The following is a 26,960-nucleotide window of genomic DNA, read 5'->3' as shown; positions in this document are numbered from 1 at the left end:
CTATTCTATTCCATTCCATTCCATTCCATTCCATTCCATTCCATTCCACTCCATGTTACTAATTTAACAACCGTGGTGATTTACTTAACAAACGTGACAAGAAAAGTTGTAAAATGGGTGAAAACTCACTTAACCAACGTCTCGCTGAACAGTATAAATTTTGGGCTCAATTTATGGTCGTACGTCGAGGACTACCCGTAAGATAAATTTTCACTCCAGGGATGATAGAAGGAAGGAAGAAGAGCAATAAAAAAGACCTACCATGTTGGGGTCTCCACTTTTGGGGGGTTTTCTTTTTTCCCTCCTAAATTTAGTCTCCTAAATTTCACATCGGTTGAGCCTGACCTTCCCCGTTTCTCAGAGAGTGGAGCTCAGCATCTGGGGAACTTTTAAGCTTTCGATAGGATGACGCATCATTTCAGCTGCTGGCTCCGATTTCTAAGAAAGGATTATTCTGATTTAAAAGCCCCAGTTTGGGTTTCTTTCTCCCCTCCCCGGTCCCCCCCTCTTCTTCCTCACGGAAAAGCTACTTGTAATGTATAGATTTAATTATCGGTCAGAAATCTCATTGGGCCAGTCACATTCTTGCCATTCTTTTCTCACAGGCAATATATATATATATATTGGACCACTTGTTAGCTAACATGTCCGGCTTTGTGATACTTCCTGCCACCTTAAAGAATGGGGGGGGGAGCTTTTTTAAAAGGGGGGGGGCTGAAGCAAATCTCGAAGAGCAGTTGAACCACAGGTGTGATGCCTGGGGTGGGGGTGGGAGGTAGGATTTCCCCAGAGGATAATTTTCAGCCTTGTCGTCAAGAACGCAATTGTTCTTTAAGGATAATGTAGCAGAGGTGGGTTGCTATCGGTTCGCATCGGTTCGGGGGAATCGGTAGCGGCTCCACCCACTCGCCTGGACCAGAAGTATTGCGTGCATGCGCGAGCCCGCCCACGCCCACGAGCGAACCAGTAGCGACAGGTTTTGAAACACGTCCCTGTAATGTAGGTAAAGAAATGGTCGATCCTAAAGGAAACCATCCCTTAGAAGGAGAGATTGTTGTTGTCAGTTGCGAAGTCGTGTCCGACCCATCGCGACCCCATGGACAACGTTCCTCCAGGCCTTCCTGCCCTCTACCATCCTCTGGAGCCCATTTAAGCTCACGCCGACTGCTTCAATAACTCCATCCAGCCACCTCGTTCTCTGCCGTCCCCTTCTTCTTCTGCCCTCAATCGTTCCCAGCATTAGGCTCTTCTCCAGTGAGTCCTTCCTTCTCATTAGGTGGCCAAAATATTTGAGTTTCATCTTCAGGATCTGGCCTTCTAAAGAGCAGTCAGGGTTGATCTCCTCTAGGACTGACCGGTTTGATTGCCTTGCAGTCCAAGGGACTCGCAGGAGTCTTCTCCAGCACCAGAGTTCAAAGGCCTCAATTCTTTGGCACTCAGCCTTCCTTATGGTCCAACTTTCACAGCCATCCATTGCAACTGGGAAAGGTTAGGTTACTGAAGCTGAAACTCAAATACTTTGGTCATCCAATGAAAAGATGTTGATGTTGGGAAATACCACTTTATAATGCCTCAATAAGGCATTCCACACTTGGAAATACAGCATTCAGTTTTGGTCACCATGATGTAAAAAAGATGTGGAAACTCTAGAAAGAGTGCAGAGAAGAGCAACAAAGATGATGAGGGGACTGGAGGCTAAAACAGATGAAGAACAGTTGCAGGAACTGGGTATGTCTAGTTTCATGAAAAGGACAAGGGGAGACATGATAGCAGTATTTCAATATCTCAGGGGCTGCTATAAAGAAGAGGGGAGGGCCAAGCTAAGAAATGTGGCAAGGAAAGTCGTAAAATGGAGAAATGTTTCGTTTAGCAACAGAAATTTTGGGCTCAATTGTGGTCATAGGTCGAGGACTACCTGTGCGGAAACCGCATCTTGCAAAAATGCAGGTGAATATCTGGATTAAAATTATTGTGATTAGAAGATGGTACCGAGGTGCATCATTGACGGAGCCCACTGCCGGCTCTCCAAACGAGATGTAGATATATGTAGTCCTCGACGTATGACCATTTCACTTAACAACCATTTCATTACCTGAAAAAAAAAGGGGAGTCATGACCCAGTTCATTAGGAGAAAGTGACTCCACAAAGCTGAATGTAGTCAAGACGTTTCAGGAGATTCAGTGTAGGGTTAAACCAGATTCCATGGGAGAAGAATCTATAGGAAAGAGAAGTCTGAGATAGCAATAGCACTTAGACTTATATACCACTTTATAGTGTTTTACAGCCCTCTCTAAGCGGTTTACAGAGTCAGCCTATTGCCCCCAACAATTTGGGTCCTCATTTTACTGACCTCGGAATGATGGAAGGCTGAGTCAACCTTGAGCCGGTCAGGATCGAACTGCTGGCAGTGGGCAGAGTCTGCCTGTAATACTGCATTGTAACCACTGTGCCATCACACCTTAAATGACAATAGCAATAGACTTTTATACAGCTTCATATTCTTTACCGGCCTCTCTAAGTGGTTTAGTTAGCCAATGTATTGCCCCCAACAATTTGGGTCCTCAGTTTACCGACCGTGGAAGGATGGAAGACTAAGTCAATCTTGAGCCAGTCAAGATCGAACTACTGGCAGTCGGCAGAATTACCCTGCGATACTGCCTTCTAACCACTGCGCCACTATGGCTTAGATAACATTACCACTTAGACTTATATACCACTTCACAGTGCTTTTACAGCCCTCTCTAAACGGTTTAGAATCAGCCTATTGCCATCAACAATCTGGGTCCTCATTTTACCGACCTCGGAAGGACGGAAGGCTGAGTCAACCTGGTGAAATTCGAACTGCCAAATTGCAGGTAGCCAGCAGTCAGCAGAAGTAGCCGTGCAGTACTGCACTCTAACCACTGTGCCACCGCGGCTCTTGACCTCAAATGGATGATTTAAGAAACGGTATGAATTATTTGCATCTGTCTTCGTCGCACACAATATATAGGGCAGGATAGTGGAGCCGGTATGGACTTTTTTGCAAAGAGAAACCCGACAACGACTATAAAGTAGCCAGAGAAGATATTTTAGGCCATCCTGAGAGACAGAACTGCAATAAATCATCGGGTCCCGATGGCATCCACTCGACCTCCGGGCAAAAGTATGCAACTTGCAAATGTGTCCCTCAACTCGGGCTCGGTGCCAGAGAGTTGGAAGATAGACAATGTGGCACCAGCTTCTAATAGAGGAGCCCCAGGTGGTTATAGGCCAGAATTAAGATTAGGGTTTTATTGACAGGTGCAGTATAAACGGATGTTTTGGGAGCTGTTTGTGAGGACCGTATTAGCTGATCTGGTCAGCTTTGCCTCCTTAAAAAAATCTGGTTCTTCAAATAAGGAACATCTTGGATGGCAGACAAGAAGGAAGTTAAATGACAGCCTACAAATGACAATAGAATAGAAAATATGGAATGGAATGGAATGGAATGGAATGGAATGGAATAGAATAGAATAGAATAGAATAGAATAGAATAGAAAATATGGAATGGAATGGAATGGAATGGAATGGAATAGAATAGAATAGAATAGAATAGAATAGAATAGAATAGAATAGAATAGAATAGAATAGAATAGAAAAGAGAATAGAATAGAATAGAATAGAATAGAATAGAATAGAATAGAAAATATGGAATGGAATGAAATGGAATAGAATAGAATAGAATAGAATAGAATAGAATAGAATAGAATAGAATAGAAAATGGAATGGAATGGAATGGAATGAAATGGAATGGAATAGAATAGAATAGAATAGAATAGAATAGAATAGAATAGAATAGAATAGAATAGAATAGAATAATAGCATCGCATCGCATCGCATCGCATCGCATCGCATAGCATAGCATAGAATAGAAAATATGGAATGGAATGGAATGGAATGGAATAGAATAGAATAGAAAATATGGAATGGAATGGAATGGAATGGAATGGAATAGAATGGAATAGAATAGAATAGAATAGAATAGAATAGAATAGAATAATAGCATAGCATAGCATAGCATAGCATAGCATAGCATAGCATAGCATAGCATAGCATAGCATAGCATAGCATAGAATAGAAAATATGGAATGGAATGGAATGGAATGGAATAGAATAGAATAGAATAGAATAGAAAATATGGAATGGAATGGAATGGAATGGAATGAAATGGAATAGAATAGAATAGAATAGAATAGAATAGAATAGAATAGAATAGAATAGAATAGAATAGAAAATGGAATGGAATGGAATAGAATAGAATAGAATAGAATAGAATAGAATAGAATAGAATAGAATAATAGCATAGCATAGCATAGCATAGCATAGCAGCATAGCATAGCATAGCATAGAAAATATGGAATGGAATGGAATGGAATGGAATAGAATAGAATAGAAAATATGGAATGGAATGGAATGGAATGGAATAGAATAATAGAATAGAATAGAATAGAATAGAATAGAATAGAATAGAAAATATGGAATAGAATAGAATAGAATAGAATAGAATAGAATAGAATAGAATAGAATAGAAAATATGGAATAGAATAGAATAGAATAGAATAGAATAGAATAGAATAGAATAGAATAGAATAGAAAATGGAATGGAATGGAATGGAATGGAATGGAATAACAGAAGGGACCTTGGAGGTATTCTAGTCCAACCACCTGCTTAGTCAGGAAACCCTACACCACTTCAGACAGATGGTTATCAGTGGTCAAATCCAATTTTTCTTACTACCGGTTCTGTGGGCGTGGTGTGGCTTGGTGGGTGTGGCTTGGTGATCATGGCAGGGGAAGAATATTGCAAAATCCCCATTCCCACCCCACTCCAGGGGAAGGATACTGCAGAATCCCCATTCCCTCCCCACTCCTGGGGGAAGGATATTGCAAAATCTCCATTTCCCTCCCCACTCCTGGGAGAAGGATATTGCAAAATCTCCATTCCCACCCCACTCGGGGGCCAGCCAGAAGTGGTATTTGCCGGTTCTCTGAACTACTCAAAATTTCCGCTGCCGGTTCTCCAGAACCTGTCAGAACCTGCTGTTTTTCACCTCTGATGGTTATCCAATCTCTTCTTAAAAACTTCCAGTGTTGGAGCATTTACAACTTCTGGAGGCAAGTTGTTCCACTGATTAATTGTTCTAACTGTCAGGAAATTTCTCCTTAATTCTAGGTTGCTTCTCTCCTTGATTAGTTTCCTCCCATCGCTTCTTGTCCTGCCCTCTGGTGCTTTGGAGAACAGCTTGACTCCCTCTTCTTTGTGGCAACCCCTGAGATATTGGAAGACTGCTATCATGTCTCCCCTGGTCCTTCTTTTCATTAAATTACACATACCCAGTTCCTGCAACCGTTCTTGATATGTTTTAGCCTCCAGTTCCCTAATTGTTGTTGCTCTTCTCTGCACTCTTTCTAGGGTCCCAACATCTTTTTTACATCGTGGCGACCAAAATTTAATGCCCAACAGTCAAAGCATCTCTCTCTACGCCCTCCATTTCCTTGCTCCAGGTCTAAATTTTAGTCTTTCCTTCTCCTGCCCCTTTTAAGACGAAGCAATCTGTGTAAGGTGTGCCATCTGGCCAATATTTAACCAGCTTGCTAATTAGGATATGGAGAGATACTTTTTGGCTTCAGGCGGTTCAGACTTTGCTTGTCAGTAAGTCACAAAAGGGGATCACGTGACCCGAGGACACTGCCACTGCCGTCGTAAATACGAATCAGTGGTCATGCATCTGAATGTAAATCACGTCACTATGGGGACGCCGCAACAGTCATAAATGTGAAAAATGGTCGTAAGTCACTTTTTTCAGTGCCGTTGTAACTTTGGACAGTCACTGTAAGTCGAGGACTACCTGAACTTGGATAGGAGACCACCAGAAAATATTGGATTAGACAAGGACAGGGGTCGGCAACCTTAAACGCTCAAAGAGCCACAAAGTTCCTAATCGGAAGCCTCTGTTCAATTCTGGAGCTGACCGGAAGTCCGGTTCCCCCATCATAGAGTCTCCTCCTAGCACGGCGTCCTTTTTTCTCTGCTGACCAGAAGTCCGGTTCCCTCACCATAGAGTCTCCTCCTAGCACGGCGTCCTTTTTCCTCTGCTGACCAGAAGTCTGGTTCCCTCACCATAGAGTCTCCTCCTAGCACGGCGTCCTTTTTCCTCTGCTGACCAGAAGTCTGGTTCCCTCACCATAGAGTCTCCTCCTAGCACGGCGTCCTTTTTCCTCTGCCTGTCCTAACCGAAAGCTCTATCAATTGTGGAGCCAACTAGCAATAGGGAGCCGCAGCAGAGGGATAAAAGAGCCACATGCGGCTCCAGAGCCGCGGGTTGCTGACCCCTTCACTAGGACATCGGCAAAGAAGGCAGGGACAAAAATAGTGGGAATTGTCCATGAAGTTATCAAGTGTTGATAACTTACAAGAGACTTTGCTAAGGGTAGTTTTATCTGGTCAGAAAAGATTTATTCTTGACAGATTGATTAGCATGACATGGTTTTCAAGGTGTTTTCAGGCTGACATGAAATACGAAATGAAGGGCAAAGTTAGTATTTAACTTCGTGTAGTGCTGTGATGCTACTGTATGTGGAAAAGGCCTTGGGGACCGGGGGAAAAGATGATGCCTAGGGAACAGTCAGATAAAGGAGTGTTGTGGCCCGCCAGGGGCCAGCGGAGCTGGCAGCAGACTCGGACAATGAGGAGGTTGGGGAGGAACATGGGCCAGTCCTGGAGTCTGGGGAAGGCTCTGATGAGGGCTCTGCGTTGGAGGCAGAGAGGGGGCCAGGGCCATCCAACAGTTATCAGCTACCTTCAGAGTCGGACATCAGTGGGGCAGAAGAACAGCTGGAGCCTGTTCCCGATCTGCACATGCACAGAGCTGCCATGAGAAGGGAATAGCTAAGGAACAAGGGCCGACTCGGGAGTAAAGGCACAGGTGGACGGTGAATGGCCCCTCCCACAGGGAATAAAGAGGAGTGAAAGGGGAGCGGAGTTTGCAGGGGACAGTTAGTTCATTTCATCCGTGACTCTCAGAGTATCCTTGCCAAGTACTTTCTTGTAGGAAGATACCAGCTTGGCAGCTCTCCAAGCCTGATAAGGTCTGTGGTTGTAAATTCACCCTGGAAAGACTGTTTGCCAGGACTTTGCTGAATGTGAATGAGAGGAATTCACATTAGCTTTATAAAAAGGGGTTTTGTCGGGATAAGGAGTCTGCTTTGTGCTTTTGGGAAGCCTAGGTTAGAACAAAGAGGTCCTAACCCGGAGATGCATAGTGGATAAAGCAAGAAGCTCAGAAAGGAACCTCAAATCATAAAAGAGATGGTGGGAGAATTGTATTTATGCCTGTATTGCAGGGGTGAAATCCAGCAGGTTCTGACAGGTTCTGGAGAACCGGTAGCGGAAATTTTGAGCAGTTCGGAGAACCGGCAAATACCAACTCTGGCTGGCCCCAGAATGGGGTGGGAAGGGAGATTTTGCAATATCCTTCCCCCAGGAGTGTGGAGGGAATGGGGATTTTGTAGTATCCTTCCCCTGGAGTGGGATGGGAATGGAGATTTTGCAGTATCCTTTCCCTGCCACGCCCACCAAGCCACACCATAACAACCAAGCCACGCCCACAGAACCGGTAGTAAAAAAAATTGAATTTCACCATTGCTGTATTGTATGCAAGAGTTAGTTTTATAATATAAGTATTACTCCTCACCTTACGACCACAAGTTAACCCCAAACTTCCGTTGCTAACGGAAACACTTTGTTAAGTGAGTTTTGCCCCCATTTTACAACTGTTTCTTGCCACCTTCCTTAAGTGAATCACTGCAGTCAGTAAGTTAGCAACACGGTTGTTAAGCGAATCTGGCTTCCCCATGGACTATGCTCGCAAAAGGGGAATCCCGTGACCCCAGGGGGGGATACACACACTGTGACCGTTGTAAATATGAGTCAATGGGCGTCTGAATTTCGATCACGCAACCATGGGGGATGCTGCAAAGGTCATGTGAAATACGTAAGTTTTTTCAGTGATGTCGTAACTTTGAACGGTCACTAAACGAACTGTTGTAAGTCGAGGACTCCCCTGCAAAGGAGAATTAATTTACCTGGTTTTTGTGTCTTGTCTGGTTTATTTGGCCGGCTGACGGATCTTGAATTGTCCCAAACCACCAAAAGAAAAAAGAAAAAAGAAAAGAAACCCACCTCCCAGCATTGTTGGGTTAGGGCTATTGACTCTCTGGGTTCATATCACTCTGATGGCTGTTTTGTTGTTGTTAGTTGCGAAGTCGTGTCCGACCCATTGTGACCCAGGGGTGAAATGCTCCCGGTTCGGACCAGATCGCCCGATCCGGTAGCGATGGAGGCGGGTGGTTCGGAGAACCGGTAGCAAAAATCCTTGCCCCCCCCCGTCCCATGCCCAGCTGAGCTGCGCGATCATCAGAGGCTTTTTTTTTTAATTTTTAAAAGCATTTTTTCTACAACCTCTGGCAGAAAAAAATGCTTTTAAAAGTAAAAAAAAAAGCCTCTGATGATCGCGCGGCTCAGCTGGGATTGTCAGAGGCTTTTAAAAGCATTTTTTCTACAACTTCTTTGCCCGAAGAGGTTGTAAAAAAAAAATGCTTTTAAAAGCCTCTGACGATCCCAGCTGAGTTGCCTGATCGTCAGAGGCTTTTAAAAGAAAAAAAAGCCTCTGCCGATCAGGCAACTCAGCTGGGATCATCAGAGGCTTTTAAAAGCATTTTTAAACAACCTCTTCATGGAAGAGGTTGTAGAAAAAATGGTTTTAAAAGTAAAAAAATAATAATAATTAGCCACGCCCACCCAGTCACATTAATGCCCCCCCACTAAGCCACACCCACAGAACCGGTAGTAACAAATTTTAGATTTCACCACTGTCGCGACTCCATGGACAATGTTCCTCCAGGCCTTCCTGTCCTCTACCATCCTCTGGAGTCCATTTAAGCTCACGCCGACTGCTTCAGTGACTCCATCCAGCCACCTCGTTCTCTGTCGTCCCGTTCTTCTTTTGTCCTCAATCTTTTTGATGTAAGTTGCATAGTGATGAAAATGAGAAGATGCTTCCCATAGATAGAAGAACACAAGATAGGATGCAAGTGTGTCAGTCCCCTTGTGGTCTCATTGCACAATTTCCCAGCAGAGCATCTTCAGAAATAGCTACACCCTTCTGGGAAACTTCACAATATCTCGGTTCTTCTACTGGTAAAATCCACCAGGGATGAAGGCAGAATCCGAGTTCCACCTTGTGCATAGATGATCATTGAATTTTTTTTTCAACAACTGGGGATTTCAGGATTGGCTTTTAGGGTAGAAAGTTGGTTGCCATCAAGTTCCTAAGGCAGGAACTCAAGAGTGGTCAGAACTTTAGGTATGCTGAAAATAAAAAGACAACCAAAGATGAAGTAGAGCCGTTGGAAGTGGTGATGGTGAGAAGATAAAATAAAGATAAAGGTTCCCCTCGCGCATATGTGCTAGCCGTTCCCGACTCTAGGGGGCGGTGCTCATCTCCGTTTCAAAGCCGAAGAGTCAGCGCTGTCCGAAGACGTCTCCGTGGTCATGTGGCCGGCATGACTCAATGCCAAAGGTGCACGGAACGCTGTTACTTTCCCACCAAAGGCCATCCCTATTTTTCTACTTGCATTTTTTACCTGCTTTCGAACTGCTAGGTTGGCAGAAGCTGGGACAAATCACGGGAGCTCACCCCGTTACGCGGCACTAGGGATTCGAACCGCTGAACTGCCGACCTTTCGATCGACAAGCTCAGCGTCTTAGCCACTGAGTCACTGCGTCCCCCTCGATAGAACTCCGTAATTCTTACTTTGTGTCTGTCTTTTCCTCCTTCGGAGGAAATATGGAGCCTTAGTTGGTTACTGTGATGCTCTGGGGAAAAGAAAACAGAATAACCGAGTGGGAAGGGACTCCTTGAGGTCTTCTAGTCCAACCCCCTGCCATTGAAAGTGGTGATGATGAGAAGCTAGAACTCCATCATTCTAATTTTGTGTCTGTCTTTTCCTCCTTTGGAGGAAATATGGCGCCTTAGTTGGTCATTGCTCTACCTGGAGGAAATAAATCAGGACAACCGAGTTGAAAGGGACTTTGGAGGTCTTCTAGACCAACCCCCTGCTCAAGCAGGAGACCCCTATGCCATTTCGGACAAATGGTTGTCCAACCTCTTCTAAAAAAAAAAAATAAGAGCATTCACAACATTTGAAGACAAGCCAAGTCAGGAAATTTCTCCTTATTTCTAAGTTGGATCTCTCCTGGATCAGTCGATTAGATCTGCTGCTTAGGATACCCGAGGATGGAGTAAGAGAATGTGACTAATTTGAACGAATTACTTTTCTAGGGCCAGTAGTAAACCATCCACCAAGAGCCTTGGTGGCGCAGCAGACTAAAGTGCTGTTAAGTAACACCAGCTGCCTGCAATTACTGCAAGTTCAAATCTCACCAGGCTCAAGGTTGACTCAGCCTTCCATCCTTGCGAGGTAGGTAAAATGAGGACCCGGTTTGTGGGGGCAATAAGCTGACTTTGTATAAAAAAAGAACACCGCTTGGGGGTGGCCGAAAGCCCTACTAAGCAGGTATATACAAAAGTATGAAGGCTATTGCTTAACGCATTGTAAGCTGCCCTGAGTTTCCGGAGAAGGGCGACATATAAATCAAACCAAATGAATAAATAAATAAATAAATAAATAAATTCAAGAGTAGTGGAGGAACTAGTGGAGGTGATTACAGAACCATCCTCAAGGTAATCTTGGAAGCCTCCTGGTGAGCTCCCAGAAGATGGGAGGAGAGCAAATGTGAATCTAGGAAAATGTAAATCTGCCAGATAGATGTCTGAACTGGGCCAGTTTCTCAATCAATGTATTGGTGAACACTTCGATAAGTACACCCACAGCAGCTTGCCTAGGGGTAGGGTTGCCAGAATAACTTGTGCCAGACTAATCTTATCTCCTTGATTGACAGATTTACGAGCTTAGTCAATAAGCAGAATACTGTAACATATTTTTGTAGACTGCTTCGGGATACTCTTTTGCATAAAATGGTAAATAAAATATTGGCCGGATGATACCACCGTATGAATGATGGTTGCTACCACATACGGAATGATGGCTGCTACCACATACAGAAGGGACGCAGTGGCTCAGTGGCTAAGACGCTGAGCGTGTCGATCAGAAAGGTCGGTAGTTCGGCGGTTCGAACCCCTAGTGCCTCATTACAGAGTGAGCCCGTTACTTGTCCCAGCTTCTGCCAACCTAGCCGTTCGAAAGCACGTAAAACTTGCAAGTAGAAAAATAGGGACCACCTTTGGTGGGAAAGTAACAGCGTTCCATGCGTTTGGCGTTGAGTCATGCCAGCCACATGACCACGGAGATGTCTTTGGACAGCGCTGGCTCTCCGGCTTTGAAACGGAGAGGAGCACCGCCCCCAAGAGTCAGGAACGACTAGCACATATGTGCGAGGGGAACCTTTACCTTTACCTTACCACATACTGGCTAGACATATGTCAGAAATGCAGAAGGGGACACCACAATGAGTTAGGGTAGGAATAGACCACCAAATTCTTTGTTTTTTTTTCACCAACAGCAGAAGACTAGGTACCCGTCCTGCGGGTTTTACTACGCTAGTCATAGCTGACTGTAGGAGGCAGCGCTTATCTCTGTTTCTTTAGGCCAGATGTCCCCAACCTTGACCACTGTAAGTCTTGTGGACTTCAACTCCCAGAATTCCCTAGCCAGCCACGGGAAATTCTGGGAGTTGAAGTCCACAAGTCTTAAAGTTGCCAAGTTTGGAGATCCGTGATTTACGCCATTGAACCAGCATCGTACGAAGACATTTCTGCGGACATGTGGCCACCGTGAAATCCCGCCGCAGCTCAAAGCAGACGGCAAACACACAAAATGCTGTTACTGTCCCACCAAACTGGTATTTATTTATCTATTTATTTATAGATATCAGTACCATTGCAGAAATAGCAATAGCACTTATATACCGCTTCATAGTGTTTTACAGCCCTCTGTAAATGGTTTACAGAGTCAGCATATTACCCTCAACAATCTGGATTGTTATTTTAATGACCTCGGAAAGATGGAAGTCTGAGTCAAGCTTGAGCCGGTCAGGATCGAACTCCTGGCAGACGGCAGATATTGCTTTCTAACTACCACGTCACCAGAGATAGATGATAGATAGCAATAGCACTTAGACTTATATATCGCTTCACAGTGCTTTCCAGTCCTCTCTAAGCCGTTTACAGAGTCAGCCTCTTGCCCCCCAACAATCTGGGTCCTCATTTTAACGACCTCGGAAGGACGGAAGGCTGAGTCAACCTGGAGCCTGGTGAGATTTGAACTGCCAAATTGCAGTCAGCCGGCAGTCAGCAGGTTAGGTTATTTTCTGCAACACCCGTAAGAAAAGGAGCAAACCAGCAGGGTGCTGCAATGACAGCTTAGGTGACAACATTTGATAGTGTTGTTTTGTCTGCCTATTTCAATTGAGTTGTTGCTCAGAACGCTTTCTGCCCAGAATAAAATATTTGGAATATTCTGCCGTAGGGAAACAACGGGGATTTGCTTGCTTTTCTTTGTTTAAGACAATTATGTAGGAGATTACAGTCCCTGGCGAAAGCTGCATTTTCCTAGCTACCAAATACCATCCAGGCTCATGTTTTGTTTTGTTTTGAAAACAACAACGAAAGCGATTGTTACATACTCCTGTTGTATACAGATTACCCTCCACTTACAATCATTTGTTTAGTGACTGTTTGAAGTTACAACAGCACTGAAAAAAAGTGGCTTACGACCATTTTTTTTAAACGCTTACAACCGTCACAGCATCCCCAGGGTCACGTGATCCTGTCAGACGGTCGCAAATGGGGACCACATGACGCTTGGCGACTGACACATATTTACGATAGTTGCCGAGGGGTGGATCCCCTTTTGCAACCTTCTGATAAGCAAAGTCAGTGTGGATGCCAGATTCACTTAACAACGGTGACAAGAAAGGTCATAAAGTGGGGTAAAATTAACAAATGTCTGACTTAGCAACCGAAATTTGGGGGCTCAATTGTGGTCGTATGTCGAGGACTGTTATGTTATGTGTTAGCAACAGAAATTTTGGGCTCAATTGTGATCGTAAAATGACAAGGAAGATCGTAAAATGGGGTAAAATTAACAAATGTCTGACTTAGCAATAGAAATTTGGGGGCTCAATTGTGGTCGTATATCGAGGACTGTTATGTTATGCGTTAGCAACAGAAATTTTGGGCTCAATTGCGATCATAAAATGACAAGGAAGGTCGTAAAATGGGGTAAGATTAACAAATGTCTCACTTAGCAACAGAAACTTGGGGGCTCAATTGCGGTCGTATGTCGAGGACTACCTGAATTTACAGAGCGTCTCACTTAGCAACAGAAACTTGGGGCTCAATTGCGATCGTAAAATGACAAGGAAGGTCGTAAAATGGGGTAAAATTAACAAGTGTCTCAGTTAGCAACAGAAATCTGGGGGCTCCATTGTGGTCGTATGTCGAGGACTACCTGTATTTACAGTGCTCTTTACCTCTAGGGCAGAGGGCTAGACTAGAAGACCTCCAAGGCCCCTTCCAAACAACTTTATTTATTTATTTATTTTATTTTATTTTGAATTTGTATACCGCCCTTCTCCCTGAGGACTCAGGGCGGTGAACAGCCAAATAAAAACATCAAATACAAATATTAAAATACAGTTAAAATATATATATATAAATTTGGCCCCATTAATTAAAATGATAAACAAAACAATTAAAAACACTTAAAAAGAATTAGGCCAGCCCGGCTTGTTGGAAAAAGAAGGTTTTAAGGGCACGGCGGAAGGCACTGAGGTCTTATTATTCTTAGGACTTCTTATTCCTTATTCCTTATATTTAAGGGGCCTTCTTTTAAGACCCTTTCGGCAGCTTTTTGCCTCACACCGGCTTGAGGTGACTTTCCCCAGCACCTTACAGTAACCAGCGCTACCGCCCGGCCTCCCGATTCCCTTTGGCAAAACTGCCGGGAATCCGAGCCGACCGGGTCCCCCCCCTCCCTCCTTTCCCCTGCCCAGATCTAACGGGGGAAAGTCGGTCAGAGGCCCAAGATCCCGGCTTCTGATTCCCGCATGACGGTGGAAGGATCCCCCTCCTTTCCTCCCCTCCCCCCCCCCAATCTCCTTTCATGTTCATACACGGAGGCTAAAGAGCCTCCGCCGTCAGTTTGCACTTCTATAGGCCACAAAAAAAAAAAAAACCCCAGGAGCGCTAATCCTATTAAAACGCTCGTGTCATTTCCCTTTTTTTTCTTTTGAAAAGGGGGGGGGTCCGTCGGTGCGCGCGTGGGATGAAAGCCCCCTCGCCATTGGCCGCCCCCAGAGCGAAAGAGGGCGGGGCTTGGGAACGAAGCCTATATAAAAGCGGGCACCCAGGCGAGGGGCACGGAGAGAGCCGGCGGCTCGGGACGAGCTGGCTGGCTAAAGGGGAAGGGGGGTTTTTCATCGGTTAATTCCTCTCATTTCCTCAGCTTCTTCCCTCAGTTTTCTCCCCAACACCGTCTGCCTTTTTTCCCCCCTCACCTTTCCCGGGAGCAAAGCGCCAAGTCATGTCGGAGCGCCCGTGAGGAAGACCCCCCCAACCCCCCCAACACCCCCGCTCGCCATGCCAGCACCGCCGCTACTACAGCCTCGACCCCGGGCGTGGAAAGCCGAGCCGGCGGGGCCGCCCTCCCTGCGCTGAAGGAAAGGGGGCTGCGGAGGAAAGAGGAGGAGGGGGCTGGCGATGCGGGCCAGGCTGTAGTGGGGGTTGGAGGGGAGGCCGAAAGCGGCTTGGCCGGGCGATGCCCCTCGCCGCAGCCCGCCCCGAGCATGGAGAAGTCGAGTAGCGAAGACTCCTCCATCCGCCGGAGCCCTTCCTTGGAGAGCAAAGACTCGGATTTCGCCAAAGCCTCGCCGACGGGCAAGCGCTTCAACCGGGGTTTCACGGCCGGAGCTTTCTACGGCACGGCCGGACCTCGCCGGCAAGGCCGACCGGGCTCAGGTGCCGGTGCGCCCGCGGGCGCCGGCTTGCAAAGGGACGAGCCCCGCAACGACGCCCGCAACGCCAATGCCGCCGCCAACAGCAGCAGCAGCAGCAGCAGCAAATACCTGGTTTTTTACCTGGATCTATCCTTTGTTTTCCTCCTAGAGTTTAAGAAGTGCAGCATGGCCAGGGGCTGCTTGTGCTGCCTGAAATACATGATGTTCCTTTTCAATTTGATCTTTTGGGTGAGTAAAAAAGCCCCGTGGGGTTGTTTCCCCCCCCCTCTTTTTTCCCCCCCACCTGTCTCTTCTGCGGGGATTAAAACACCCCCCCCCCTTCCTTTTCCACTTTCTCCTGACTTGCACTGGACAATCCCAGCTGGGATTGACTGGGGTTTGTGGGATGGGGGGATGGCAGCTTTTTTGGGAAATTGTGGCATTTATGGGGAATTGTGGCATTTGGGGGGGGGGAGGTCTTGAGTGTGTTTCCTTTTTTTCCCCCCTACCTGTCTCTTCTGCAGGGATTAAAACACCCCCCCTTCCTTTTCCACTTTCTCCTGACTTGCACTGGACAATCCCAGCTGAGATTGACTGGGGATGGGGGGATGGCAGCTTTTTTGGGGAATTGTGGCATTTTTGGGGGGGGGGTCTTGAGTGTGTTTCCTTTTTTTCCCCCTACCTGTCTCTTCTGCAGGGATTAAATACCCCCCCCCTTCCTTTTCCACTTTCTCCTGACTTGCACTGGACAATCCTAGCTGGGATTGACTGGGGGATGGGGGGATGGCAGCTTTTTTGGGGAATTGTGGCATTGTTTTGGGGGGGGGTCTTGAGTGTATTTCCTTTTTCCCCCCCCTACCTGTCTCTTCTGCAGGGATTAAATACCCCCCCCTCTCCCCCCACACTCCTTCCTTCCTTTCCCCCTGACTTTCACTGGACAATCCCAGCTGAGATTGACTGGGGCGGGGGATGGGGGAATGGCGCTTTTGGGAGGAATTGTGGCATTTGGGGGGAATTGTGGCATTTGGGGGGAGGGTTCCTGAGTGTATTTCCTTTTTTCCCCCACTATCTGTCTCTTCTGCAGGGATTAAATACCCCCCTCCCTTCCACTTTCTCCTGACTTTCACTGGACAATCCCAGCTGTGGGTGGGGGATGGGGAAATGGCACCATTTGGGGGAATTGTGGCATTTGGGGGGGGGGTCTTGAGTGTATTCCGTGTTTTTTTTTGTATCTCTCTTCTGCAGGGATTAAACCCCCCCCTTTCCTTTTCCACTTTCTCCTGACTTTCACTGGACAATCCCAGCTGGGATTGACTGGGGTTTAGGGGATGGGGGAATGGCAGCTTTTGGGGGAATTGTGGCATTTGGGGGGGGTCTTGAGTGTATTCCGTTTTTTTTCTGCCTGTCTCTTCTGCAGGGATTAAATACACCCTCCCTTCCACTTTCTCCTGACTTTCACTGGACAATCCCAGCTGGGATTGGATAGGGTGGGGGATGGGGGAAAATGGCAGCTTTTGGGGGAATTGTGCCATTTGGGGGAATTGTGGCATTGGGGGGGTCTTGAGTGTATTTACTTTTTCCCCCCTACCTGTCTCTTCTGCAGGGATTAACACCCCCCCCCCCATTTCCACTTTCTCTTGACTTTCACTGGACAATCCCAGCTGGGATTGGATGGGGTGGGGGGAGTGGATGAGGTGGTGGGTGAGGAATGGCACCTTTTGGGGGAATTGTAGCATTTGGGGGGAGGGTTCCTGAGTGTATTCCGTTTTTCTACCTGTCTCTTCTGCAGGGATTACGGTAAATCCCCCCCCCCATCCCCATTCCAGTCTCTTCCCTCCTTTCTCCTGATTTTTTTTCCCCTTGATAATCCCAGCCTGGATTTGCTGGGGTGTGGAGGATTTTGGGGGAATTGTGGCATTTGGGGTTCTTGAGCACCTTGCTTTTTCCTCTGCTTGCTTGCTTCTGCAGGCATTAGCCCCCCCCCCAATTCCTTGCTCTTGAGTTTCCCTTGACAATCCCAGAATCGCAGCCTGGATTTGATGGGGGGGGGGAGACGGTTGGGGGGGGAAATGTCACCTTTTGGGGAGGGATGGCATTGGGGGTTCTTGAGTACCCCGTTTTTTTCTTCTTCTACCTGTCTCTTCCTCAGTGAGAAATCCCCCCCTCCCCACATGCCCCCAGTCTCTCCCTCTTTTCCCCTGACTCTTCCTTGACAATCCCGGCCTGGATTTCCTTTGGGGAAGAGGGCGTAAAAGCACCTTTTGAGGAGGTGGGAGGGCGTTTGGGGTTCTTGAGTACCCCGTTTTTTCCCCCTCTACCTACCTACTTCTGCAGGGACCTCCGGCTCCCAGTCTTTCCTGACTTTACTTGAGAATCCCAGCCTGGATTTGCTGTGTGTGGGGGGGGAGAAGGCCCCTTTTGGGGAGGTGTGGCATTTTGGGGGTTCTTGAGTACCCCGTTTTTTCCTTCTACCTGTCTCTTCTGCAGGAGGAACTCCTCCCCCTTGTCCTTTCTCCTGACTTTACAGTCCCAGCCTGGACTTGCTGTGTGTGTGTGGGGGGGGGGAGGTGTGTGGCATTTTGGGGGGTTCTTGAGTACCCCGTTTTTTTACCTCTACCTGCCCCTCCCCTTCTCAGTCTCTCCCTTCCTTTCCCCTGACTCTCCCTTGACAATCTCAGCCTGGATTTGCTGAAGAGGGTTGCCCCCCCACCCCAAAGGCAGATTTCAGACAGCTTTGGGCGTTTTGGGGTTCTTTGTGTGTGTGTGTGTGGGGGGGGAACGGACAATGGGCAGGCCTTCTGCTTTTAAGAATAGCGAGACTTTCCCAAGGGGGAATATTTTGGCATGGTGATCCCTCCTGCTTGGGTAATCTGTCCAAAAGCCAAGCTGCACCCCCAGCTGGGTCTGCTTATGGGGGTCCCTCCCAGAAGAAAAAGCCCCCTCCCCAAAAGTGACTCTGCAAGGAGGAAAGTATAGGCTGCTTTCTCTCTCTCTCTCTCTCCCCCTCTCCCAAGAGGCTGTTGCGGCTTTTGTGTTACCCTTCCCCAGCATTGCTTCCGGAGACCCTGTAATGTGCTGGCCCAAGAGAAGCCGGCTCCCAGCACATGTTTTCTCCCCGTGGGCCGCCCAGAAGGATGATGGAGAAAGCCCCACCAGCCACCAGAACTGGTGGCAATGACCCCCCCATCCCCCCAAAGGTCTCCACGGGGAGAGGCCAGTTCCTTCTTTTAAAAGTGTCTCCCGACGACGGAAGATTTTTTTAAAAAATTTGATTTATATGCCGCCCTTCTCCGGAGACTCAGGGCGGCTTACAATAGCGTTAAGCAATAGCCTTTATTTATTTATTTATTTATTTATTTATTTATTTATTTATTTATTTATTTATTTATTTATTTATTATTATTATTTATCTCCTTGTGGCATATTTCATTTTATTAAATTTGGCAGTTTGGATGGTATCAAAAGCCGGGAGCCCTCTTTCCTCATTCCAAACCCGTTAATTGCAAAACTGATAAAAAGGGGCACTCTTGCCAATCTGGCTAAAAGTTTCTTTTGTATTGTTTTATAGTTTGGGTCGAATGAGAATCCGGAGAGATTTTCCTTCCTTAGCAGCTGGCTAAATCCCCTGCCCAATTGACCTACTTTTTATTATTATTATTATTATTATTTTTTTCCAAAGGCCAGATGGATGAGAAAGGACAGTCTTTCTGAATCAGATCCTTTAATAGTACACAAGGGAGGTGGGGTGGGGGGTGGCCGAAATCTATTTCCAAGCGAACGTTCCCCATAGATTTCAGCCTTGCCTGACTCACTGTTCCTTCATTCCCACCCACCCCTCCCCCCAGATCCCAAAGCATTCCTTTCCAAAGCCCGCTCGTAATAGCCTTCCTAGACTTCCAGGATGTGTCTATCAAGCTATCTCTGGCCACAGAATTGTTTGGTGCAATGCTACAATGCAGTTTTGAAAGAGGGGGGGGGAAAACCCCATGTGGGTTTGTTCATCTTTTTTTTTTTACACCTCCTGGGCTGCCTTTGCTTCCTCCGACAGTCTGCAGATGGGTGTGATTTTCCTGCCCGATAACACAAATTATATTACTTTACTGACTTGTATAGTGCTTTGGTGACACACATTAAGTGGCGGACAACCAGCAATGCAGAATTAAAAACTTGCAGTATATATTACGTGTAAAGGTAGCAAACGTATAACAGGTAGTCCTTTTTTTTTTTTTTTTAATTTGATTTATATGCCGCCCTTCTCCGGAGACTCAGGGCGGCTTACAATGCGTTAAGCAATAGTCCTTGACTTAACGACCACAATTAAAGCCCAAGGTTTCTGTTGTTAAGTAAGTGAAACATCTCTTCAGTGAGTTGTGCCCCGTTTTATGACATTTCTTGCCCGCCGTTGCTAAGTGAATCACTGAGATTGTTAAGTTGGTAACACCGTCGTTGAGCAAATCTGACTTCCGCATTGACTTCGCTTGTCAAAAGGACACAGAAAGGCGATCACGTACACAGCCGCCGTCGTAACTCCGAACCTGTTGTCAAGCATCCAGATTTTGTTCACACGCTGCGACGGTCGTAAATGTGAAAAATGTTCACAAGTCCCTTTCCCCCCCCAAGCCTGTTGTAACTTTGAATGGTCACTAAAACGAAATGTCGTAAGTCGAGGACCAGCTGTACTGGTTCTGTTTAATTTATGCAGGCCAATAATCAGGCCTAGTCCTATATTAATCACAGCAAATTACCAGATCTAAACTCATCAAAAATTCAGGATGTCAGCATCTATCTTATACTGGTGATTGGCCTCCCAAGGTCTTCTGAAGTAATTAGATGTTGATAGGCTTTTATAAAGCCAAAAGAACAGAATAACAAGAGTTGGAAGGGACCTTGGAGGTCTTCTAGTCCAACCCCGCTGTTCAAACAGGAGACCTTATACCATTGGAGACAGGTGGCTGTCCAGTCTCTTCTGAGGGAGGGGTCCATTCCAGAGGTGGGTTCCAGCAGGTTCTGACCAGTTCTGGAGAACCGGTAGCGGAAATTTTGAGTAGTTCGGAGAACCGGTAGTAAAAATTCTGACTGGCCCCGCCCCCATCTATTCTCTGCCTCCCGAGTCCCAGCTGATCGGGAGGAAATGGGGATTTTGCAGTATCCTTCCCCTGGAGTGGGGTGGGAATGGAGATTTTACAGTATCCTTCCCCTGCCATGCCCACCAAGCCATGCCACGCCCACCAAGCCACACCCAAAGAACCGGTAGCAAAATTTTTTTGAAATCCACCACTGGGCTCCATTCTGAATCCCATAGAGAGAGAATAGGTAGTCCTCGACTTACAACAGTTCATTTAGTGACCCTTCAAAGTTACAAGGACACTGAAAAAAAGTGACTTATGACCGTTTTTCACGGTTACGACCTTTGTGGCATTCCCATGATCGTGTGACCAAAATCCAGAAACTTAGCAGTTGCTCCATACTTACGACCGTTGCTGTGTCCTAATGTCATGCGATTCCTTTTTGCGACCTTCTCACAAGCAGATTCAGATTCACTTAACAACCATGTTACTAGCTTAATAACGGCAGTGATTCCCTTAACAACTGTGGCAAAAAAGCTCGTAAAACGGGGCAAAACTCACTCCGCAGACGTCTCACTTGGCGACAGAAATTTTTGGGCTCCGTCGTCGTCGTAAATTAAGGACTATCTGTACCTAACTCCCAAGTCAAGCCAGTGTAGGTTTTGCATTTTTTTGCAGCACTGTTAAAAGTGGTAAGGATAAGCCTGAGCTGTAAGCAAACAGCACCAGCTGTAGTTTCTGAATAGTCTTCAAGGGAAACCCAAGTAGAGTGGATTACAGTAGTCTAAGCCAGAAGGAATAAAAGCAGGCTTGACTCTCCAGTGACTGCTGTTCTACCAAAAACTGCAAATTAGCCAAAATTAGGACAAAAGAATCTTCTGGTTATGGTGCCCATCCACCTTTCAGCAGAAGCTGTGGTCCAGGGGGATCCTAAATTGTGGACTCCCTCCTGGAAGGAGGAAAATTCCATCTAGAGGCAGATGTGACCCCCATCCCAGAAGCAGCATTCCTTCACGCTGAGCCTCTCCCCTACCCCCCATCCAGGCATGACAGCTTTCAGACATCCGATCAAGACTACTTCTTGCTCTTCCTGTACAAGCCATGATGGACATGTTGATGGTACCTGATTGATGGATGACCTTCCTTGAAAGTTTCATGTCAATGCAAAACTGGGAAGGACAGAGTTTTGAGCTCTTGGGTACCCCACAGTGAAATACCCCAAAGCTTCACTCATCCCCCCCCCATCATAACTAATTATTAAAGGTAAAAGTTCCCCTCGCACATATGTGCTAGTCGTTCCCGACTCTAGGGGGCGGTGCTCATAGACGTTTCAAAGCCAAAGAGCCAGCGCTGTCCGAAAACGTCTCCGTGGTCATGTGGTCGGCATGACTCAACGCCAAAGGTGCACGGAACGCTGTTCTCTTCCCACCAAAAGTGGTCCCTATTTTTCTACTTGCCTTTTTTACCTGCTTTCGAACTGCTAGGTTGGCAGAAGGTGGGACAAGGAATGGGAGCTCACCCCGTTAAGCGGCACTAGGGATTCGAACCGCTGAACTGCCGACCTTTCGATCGACAAGCTCAGCGTTTTAGCCACTGAGCTACTGCGTCCCTACAACTAATTATTAGGACTTCAACTAATTATTAGGACCCCCTTAAAAAGGAGACACCATTTCCAATCCTTACAAGAAGTCCAGAAGGACGTGAAATTTTGCTGTCTCCAGGACCTTCAAGAAGTCCATGTCATTGAGGGTAGCTCCATCCAAACCCCTCTCTGAGTCCTTGGAACCAGTATAAATCCAAGAAGGAACAGCTGTGCTTACAACTGGTGGAATCTCTATCTAAAACGATTTCTGCTTCTCAGTTTAAAATACCCTTAAGGGTCAAATTAAGCATCTAAAGGATTTATGGGGGTAAGGGGTTGTCCACAGTTCACACATTCACTTTACAGCCTATTATGCACCAGATTGCCAAATTTGGCCCACGAACTCGCCTATCTAATCAACGGAAGCTGATTTTTATGCGGGCAGCTCTTTTAATTGCCCCCAAATGAACACTACTACAACTGTATGCATGTATCGATCTGTTGGCCACCATCCACTGATCTCCTCTCGTCAAAAACTCTCGACAGTTTTTGTCTTAAAAATCCACACTACCCAATGTGCGGAAGTTGCCTTCAGAAAAGAATGTAGGTTTGTGAAAGTTCTACAATTTGTTTTTGTTTTTTTAAAAGTGTGATTGGAAGGGGAATGTGCATTTTTAAAGTCTTGTTAGGAAAATGCATTTCTAAATGATTTTAAATGAATAAAAAATGATTCTAAATGAATAAAAAATGATTCTAAATTAATCAAAAATGATTCTAAGTTAATCAAAATTTTATAAACATGAGATAGGATGGAATACTGCCCTGTTAATAGGAACAGTAATGTCAGGCACGAACAATTGGGTTCACACATGAAGATGTTTGCACCTGGGAAAACTAGATATGGTTGAATAGCACACTTTCCTTCTTGTGTCCATGTAGAGCAGAGGTCTTCAAATTTGGCAGAATTCTGGGAGTTGAAGTCCACAAGTCTTAAAGCTGCTAAGTTTGAGGACCCTTGATGTAGAGATTCCAGACTAATTCCCTGCTTGACTCCTCCTCCTGGCTCCCCAAGTCTCTAACAAGTAGGATTGGACTACTAAACATTAGAAGTGGATTTATCTTGACCCTCTTGTGAATCTATATATTTCAATCTCACTGAAATAGATATCCATTAGCTGAGCTAATAGATATACATTAGCTGAGGAATTAACTTCAGAATCTGTTGCAAAGTAAACAGATGACAGCATTTTTTAAAAAATCAGAAGATAACTATTTTACTGAAAATATTGTGTGTACACATTACCGGAGAATGTACTTTGTAAATATTAAATGCAGCATTTTGCATTTTTGGAATATGTGTTATCAGCAGGGTGGAGACTTAACTGTAGCATCCAGCTAGCATGGGAAGCATCCTCTCTTGAGAAATATTTGAATCGGGCTATAAAAGTCCCAGATTTTTGGGTTTTTTTCATTTTCATTTCATTTATTGGATTTATATACCGCCCTACTCCCGAAGGACTCAGGGCGGTGAACAGCCACAGAATAAAACACATAAATACAAAATTTAAAAACAGAATAAAACCGAATTAAACAATTTGGCCAAGACAAATTTAAAACACCCAATAATTTTAAAAACAAATTAAAATTTACATTTTAAAGGGGAAAGATTTAGGCCAGGCCGGCTTGATGGAATAAAAAGATTAATGAACATATTGCCCAGTGGGGCTTAAAAATAAGTTGAAAAAGTCAACTTGTATTGTTTTGCAGGATCAACGATAGGCTAACTGGCCCAATCTTAAAATGTAGGAGTTGGAAGGGATTTTCAAGGTCATCTGGTCCAAATGTCCAACTCAATGCCAAAATCCACTAAATGAATTCCAAGAAGATCCATCCAAAATTGGTTTGAAAATCTCTCCTGAGGGAGGAGAATCTAGGATTGTTAGATCATAGGCCATTTCAGTGCTTATCAGCTTTTACCCTCAGGAAATAGCTCCTCATACTTAATCCAAATCTTGCCTTTTTTTTTTTTTTTCATTTTTACCTAGTTATAGTTATCCTGGTTTTAGCTTCAGCAGAAAGGAGGGCCATACCTTCTTGGACTTGATATCCTTCTCATTATTTGTAGACATAATCTGAATGAAGTAATTCTATTGGTGCAGTTGGAGTGGGCATTGTCATTGCATGAATAGAATAGAATAGAATAGAATAGAATAGAATAGAATAGAATAGAATAGAATAGAATAGAATAGAATAGAATAGAATAGAATAACAGAGTTGGAAGGGACCTTGGAGGTCTTCTAGTCCAACCCCCTGCTTAGGCAGGAAACCCTACACCACTTCAGTCAAATGGTTATTCAATCTCTTCTTAAAAACTTCCAGTGTTGGAGCATCCACAACTTCTGGAGGCAAGTTGTTCCACTGCTTAATTGTTCTCACTGTCAGGAAATTTCTCCTTAGTTCTAGGTTGCTTCTCTCCTGGATTAATTTCCACCCATTGCTTCTTGTTCAGTTAGTGGTCCAGTTAGAGTGTTTTTACATACTCTGCCATGAAGTCAGATTTCCCCAACTTTGCCCTTATGCACCTAGACATAAGACATCCTGATAACGTTGACTGTTGAGCCTATTCCAAAGGATGGATGGATGGATAAATTAGATAGATAGATAGATAGAATTCTTTATTGGCCAAGTGTGATTGGACACACAAGGAATTTGTCTTTAGTGCATTTCTCTTAGTGTACATAAATAAGATACGTTCATCAAGAATCATAAGGTACAACACTTAATGATAGTCATAGGGTACAAATAAGCAATCAAATCATACTAGGAAACAATATAAATCATAAGGATACAGCAACAAGTTACAGTCATGCAGTCATAAGTGGGAGGAGATTGGTTATAGGAACGATGAGAAGATTAATAGTAATAGTAATGCAGACTTAGTGAATAGTTTGACAGTGTTGAGGGAATTATTTGTTTAGCAGAGTGATGACATTCGGGAAAAAATGTCCTTGTGTCTAGTTCTGGTGTGCAATGCTCTATAGCATCGTTTTGAGGGTAGGAGTTGAAACAATTTATGTCCAGGATGCGAGGGGGTCTGTAAATATTTTCACAGCCCTCTTTTTGACTCAATTGAATTGAATTGAATTGGGATGTTTATTTTTTTTTATTAGCCTTTGCTTTGTTTGTTAACTTTTATTTATGGAAGTCTGAGATACATGACTGACTTCCCCTTAACCTTTCCCCATCCGAACTGTCTTGATCGCCATTATGATGTGTTTCTTTTCCTCAAGGGTTTTATTTTTTTTTATCCAACTTATAAAACTTGAGATCTTCAAGTCCTCTCTTTTTAGTCAGGACATCCTTCTTTCTTCTTCAAAAACTTGAAATTGTCAGAAGAAGAACCGGTGGGATCTCTCAAATTTCCCACTGGTAATTGAGCTGGATGTCCGGCAATCTCGGGATAGTTGATAGTCTCACTTGCCTTTTCGACAACTTGGTGTGTGGGTTTCTATAGGCATGGTCCATATCCTCTGATATGGCAGCTGGCCTGTAATAAATCCTGCAGTAGTTGTTTTTTTTTCCCCCTTTGCTTGCCACTTTTTAAAAAAAAAATAATCTTAAACCAACTCATTATTGTTCAAAAGAATTGAAAGCGAAGACTTTTATTTTCAGGGTCTACATATTTGAATAATTAGTTTCAGTGGTTAGGAAAGAAATCTTAACAAAACCTTGAAAAGTTAAGTAGAGTTGAACCTCAACAATTCAGACTACCATACCAAAGCTGCGAAAACACAGATTAACACTAGGTGGCAGCAAAGAAAAACAAATTTCTCAGCTCTTTGCTGACACCTGGTGGGTTTTTTGGGGAGTTTGTGAAGCTCAGCTAGAATCACTTAAGATTTTTTGGGATGTGAGACTACAGGAAATCCAAGGTAGCAGACTAGATTGGGAACTCAAAAAAAAAAAAAAAATCTCAGACATCAGCAGTGGCAAATTCTACCAGGAGAACATCCAAAAAGTCACCCAGCATTGAGCTTATTCCTGAGAAATATTACCTGCTCTATTTTTAAGGGTCCAATTAAATAATTCAATGCTGCTAGAGGTTTATTTAGTTGTAAAACTACAGCTGAGTAAGTAATTTTCAGCTTGGTAATTGTGTAGGGCTGTAATAATAGAAGTCACCAATTTCCTCTGTCAAAGAAACAATCTGAGCATGTTTTACATGAAAAGGCAGGCTTTTATTTCATGTACGAGCAGAGAAAAACCATCGGAAAACCATCTCTGTATTGTCGGAAAACCATCTCTGCATTGTCATAAGTTCTGAAGATGCTTTTGATCAGTCCATAGAATTTAAGAACTAAGCCAAACTACACTGAATTTTTTTTGCCACATTTGGGGATCAATGTTAATAGCCTATATACTGCCTAAAACATGACTGGCTTAATACAGATAGTCCTCGGGTTATGACCACAATTGAGCCTCAAATTAATGTTGCTAAGTGAAACCTTTGTTAAGTGAGCTTTTTGATCCATTTTACGACCTTTCTCGCCACAATTGTTAAGTGAATCGCTGCAGTTGTTAAATTAGTAACACAGTCGTTAAATGAATCTGGCTTCCCCCTTGACTTCGCTTGAAGGAAGGTCGCAAAATTTGATCACATGACCCCGGGATACTGCCACCGTTATTGCCAGTTGCCAAGCATCTTAATTTTGATCACGTGACCATGGGAATGCTGCAATGGTCATAAGTGTGAAAAACGGTCACAAGTCACTTTTTTTCAGTGCACTTGTAACTTTGAACGGTCACTAAATGAACGGAGTCACTAAGTCGAGGACTGCCTGTAGTTTAGATATATTAAATGTTAGATAGCCTTCCAGAGTTGCTTGGTAGAGAGATGGGGGGGACATGCAGATTTGCTAAATAAAAATAAATAAGTTTGTTTTATTACTTTTAGCAGCTGTAGATTATAGAGTACTTACCCTTTTTGATTGTTGGCCGGTCCAGTGTAGACACACAATTATCCAAGTTGAATAAAACAGAGCTGGAAGGAACCTTGGAGGTCTTCTAGTCCAACCCCTTGCTCAAGCAGGAGACCCTATAAAATTTGAGACAAGTGGCTGTCCAGTCTTTTCTTAAAAACATCCAATCATGAAGCACCCACAACTTCTGGTGGCAAGCTGTTCCACTGGTTAATTGTCCTCACTGTCAGGCAGTTTCTCCTTAATTCCAGGTTGCTTCTCTCCTTGATTAGTTTCCATCCATTGTTCAATA

The 26,960-nt window shown here is 44.8% G+C and overlaps 1 protein-coding gene and 1 long non-coding RNA gene across 3 annotated transcripts in view; one reads left to right on the top strand and one right to left on the bottom strand.

The window, feature by feature from the left end:
- TSPAN9 (tetraspanin 9) overlaps window positions 1-26,960 on the top strand; it is a 145,667-nt gene that overhangs the window by 52,428 nt on the left and 66,279 nt on the right. The window contains exon 3 of one of the 2 annotated variants that reach the window (XM_087873324.1): window positions 15,211-15,290. In XM_087873324.1, coding sequence (XP_087729450.1) covers window positions 15,228-15,290 — 63 coding nt within the window. In that variant the 5' untranslated portion in view covers window positions 15,211-15,227. Of the gene's footprint in view, window positions 1-14,488; window positions 15,291-26,960 lie in introns of those variants that run through there. The other variant, XM_087873323.1, reaches the window with a different exon arrangement.
- LOC148112952 (uncharacterized) lies at window positions 19,891-26,956 on the bottom strand. The gene is made up of 2 exons (XR_015728788.1): window positions 26,893-26,956; window positions 19,891-26,784 (listed from the first exon to the last, which is right to left on the bottom strand). It is a non-coding gene; the product is annotated as an uncharacterized LOC148112952 (long non-coding RNA).

Source organism: Pantherophis guttatus, chromosome 7 (genome assembly GCF_059756535.1).
Source record: "Pantherophis guttatus breed Tessera chromosome 7, ASM5975653v1, whole genome shotgun sequence".
Classification (NCBI taxonomy): Eukaryota; Metazoa; Chordata; class Lepidosauria; order Squamata; family Colubridae; genus Pantherophis; species Pantherophis guttatus.
This window is presented reverse-complemented; position numbering and strand designations above follow the sequence as displayed.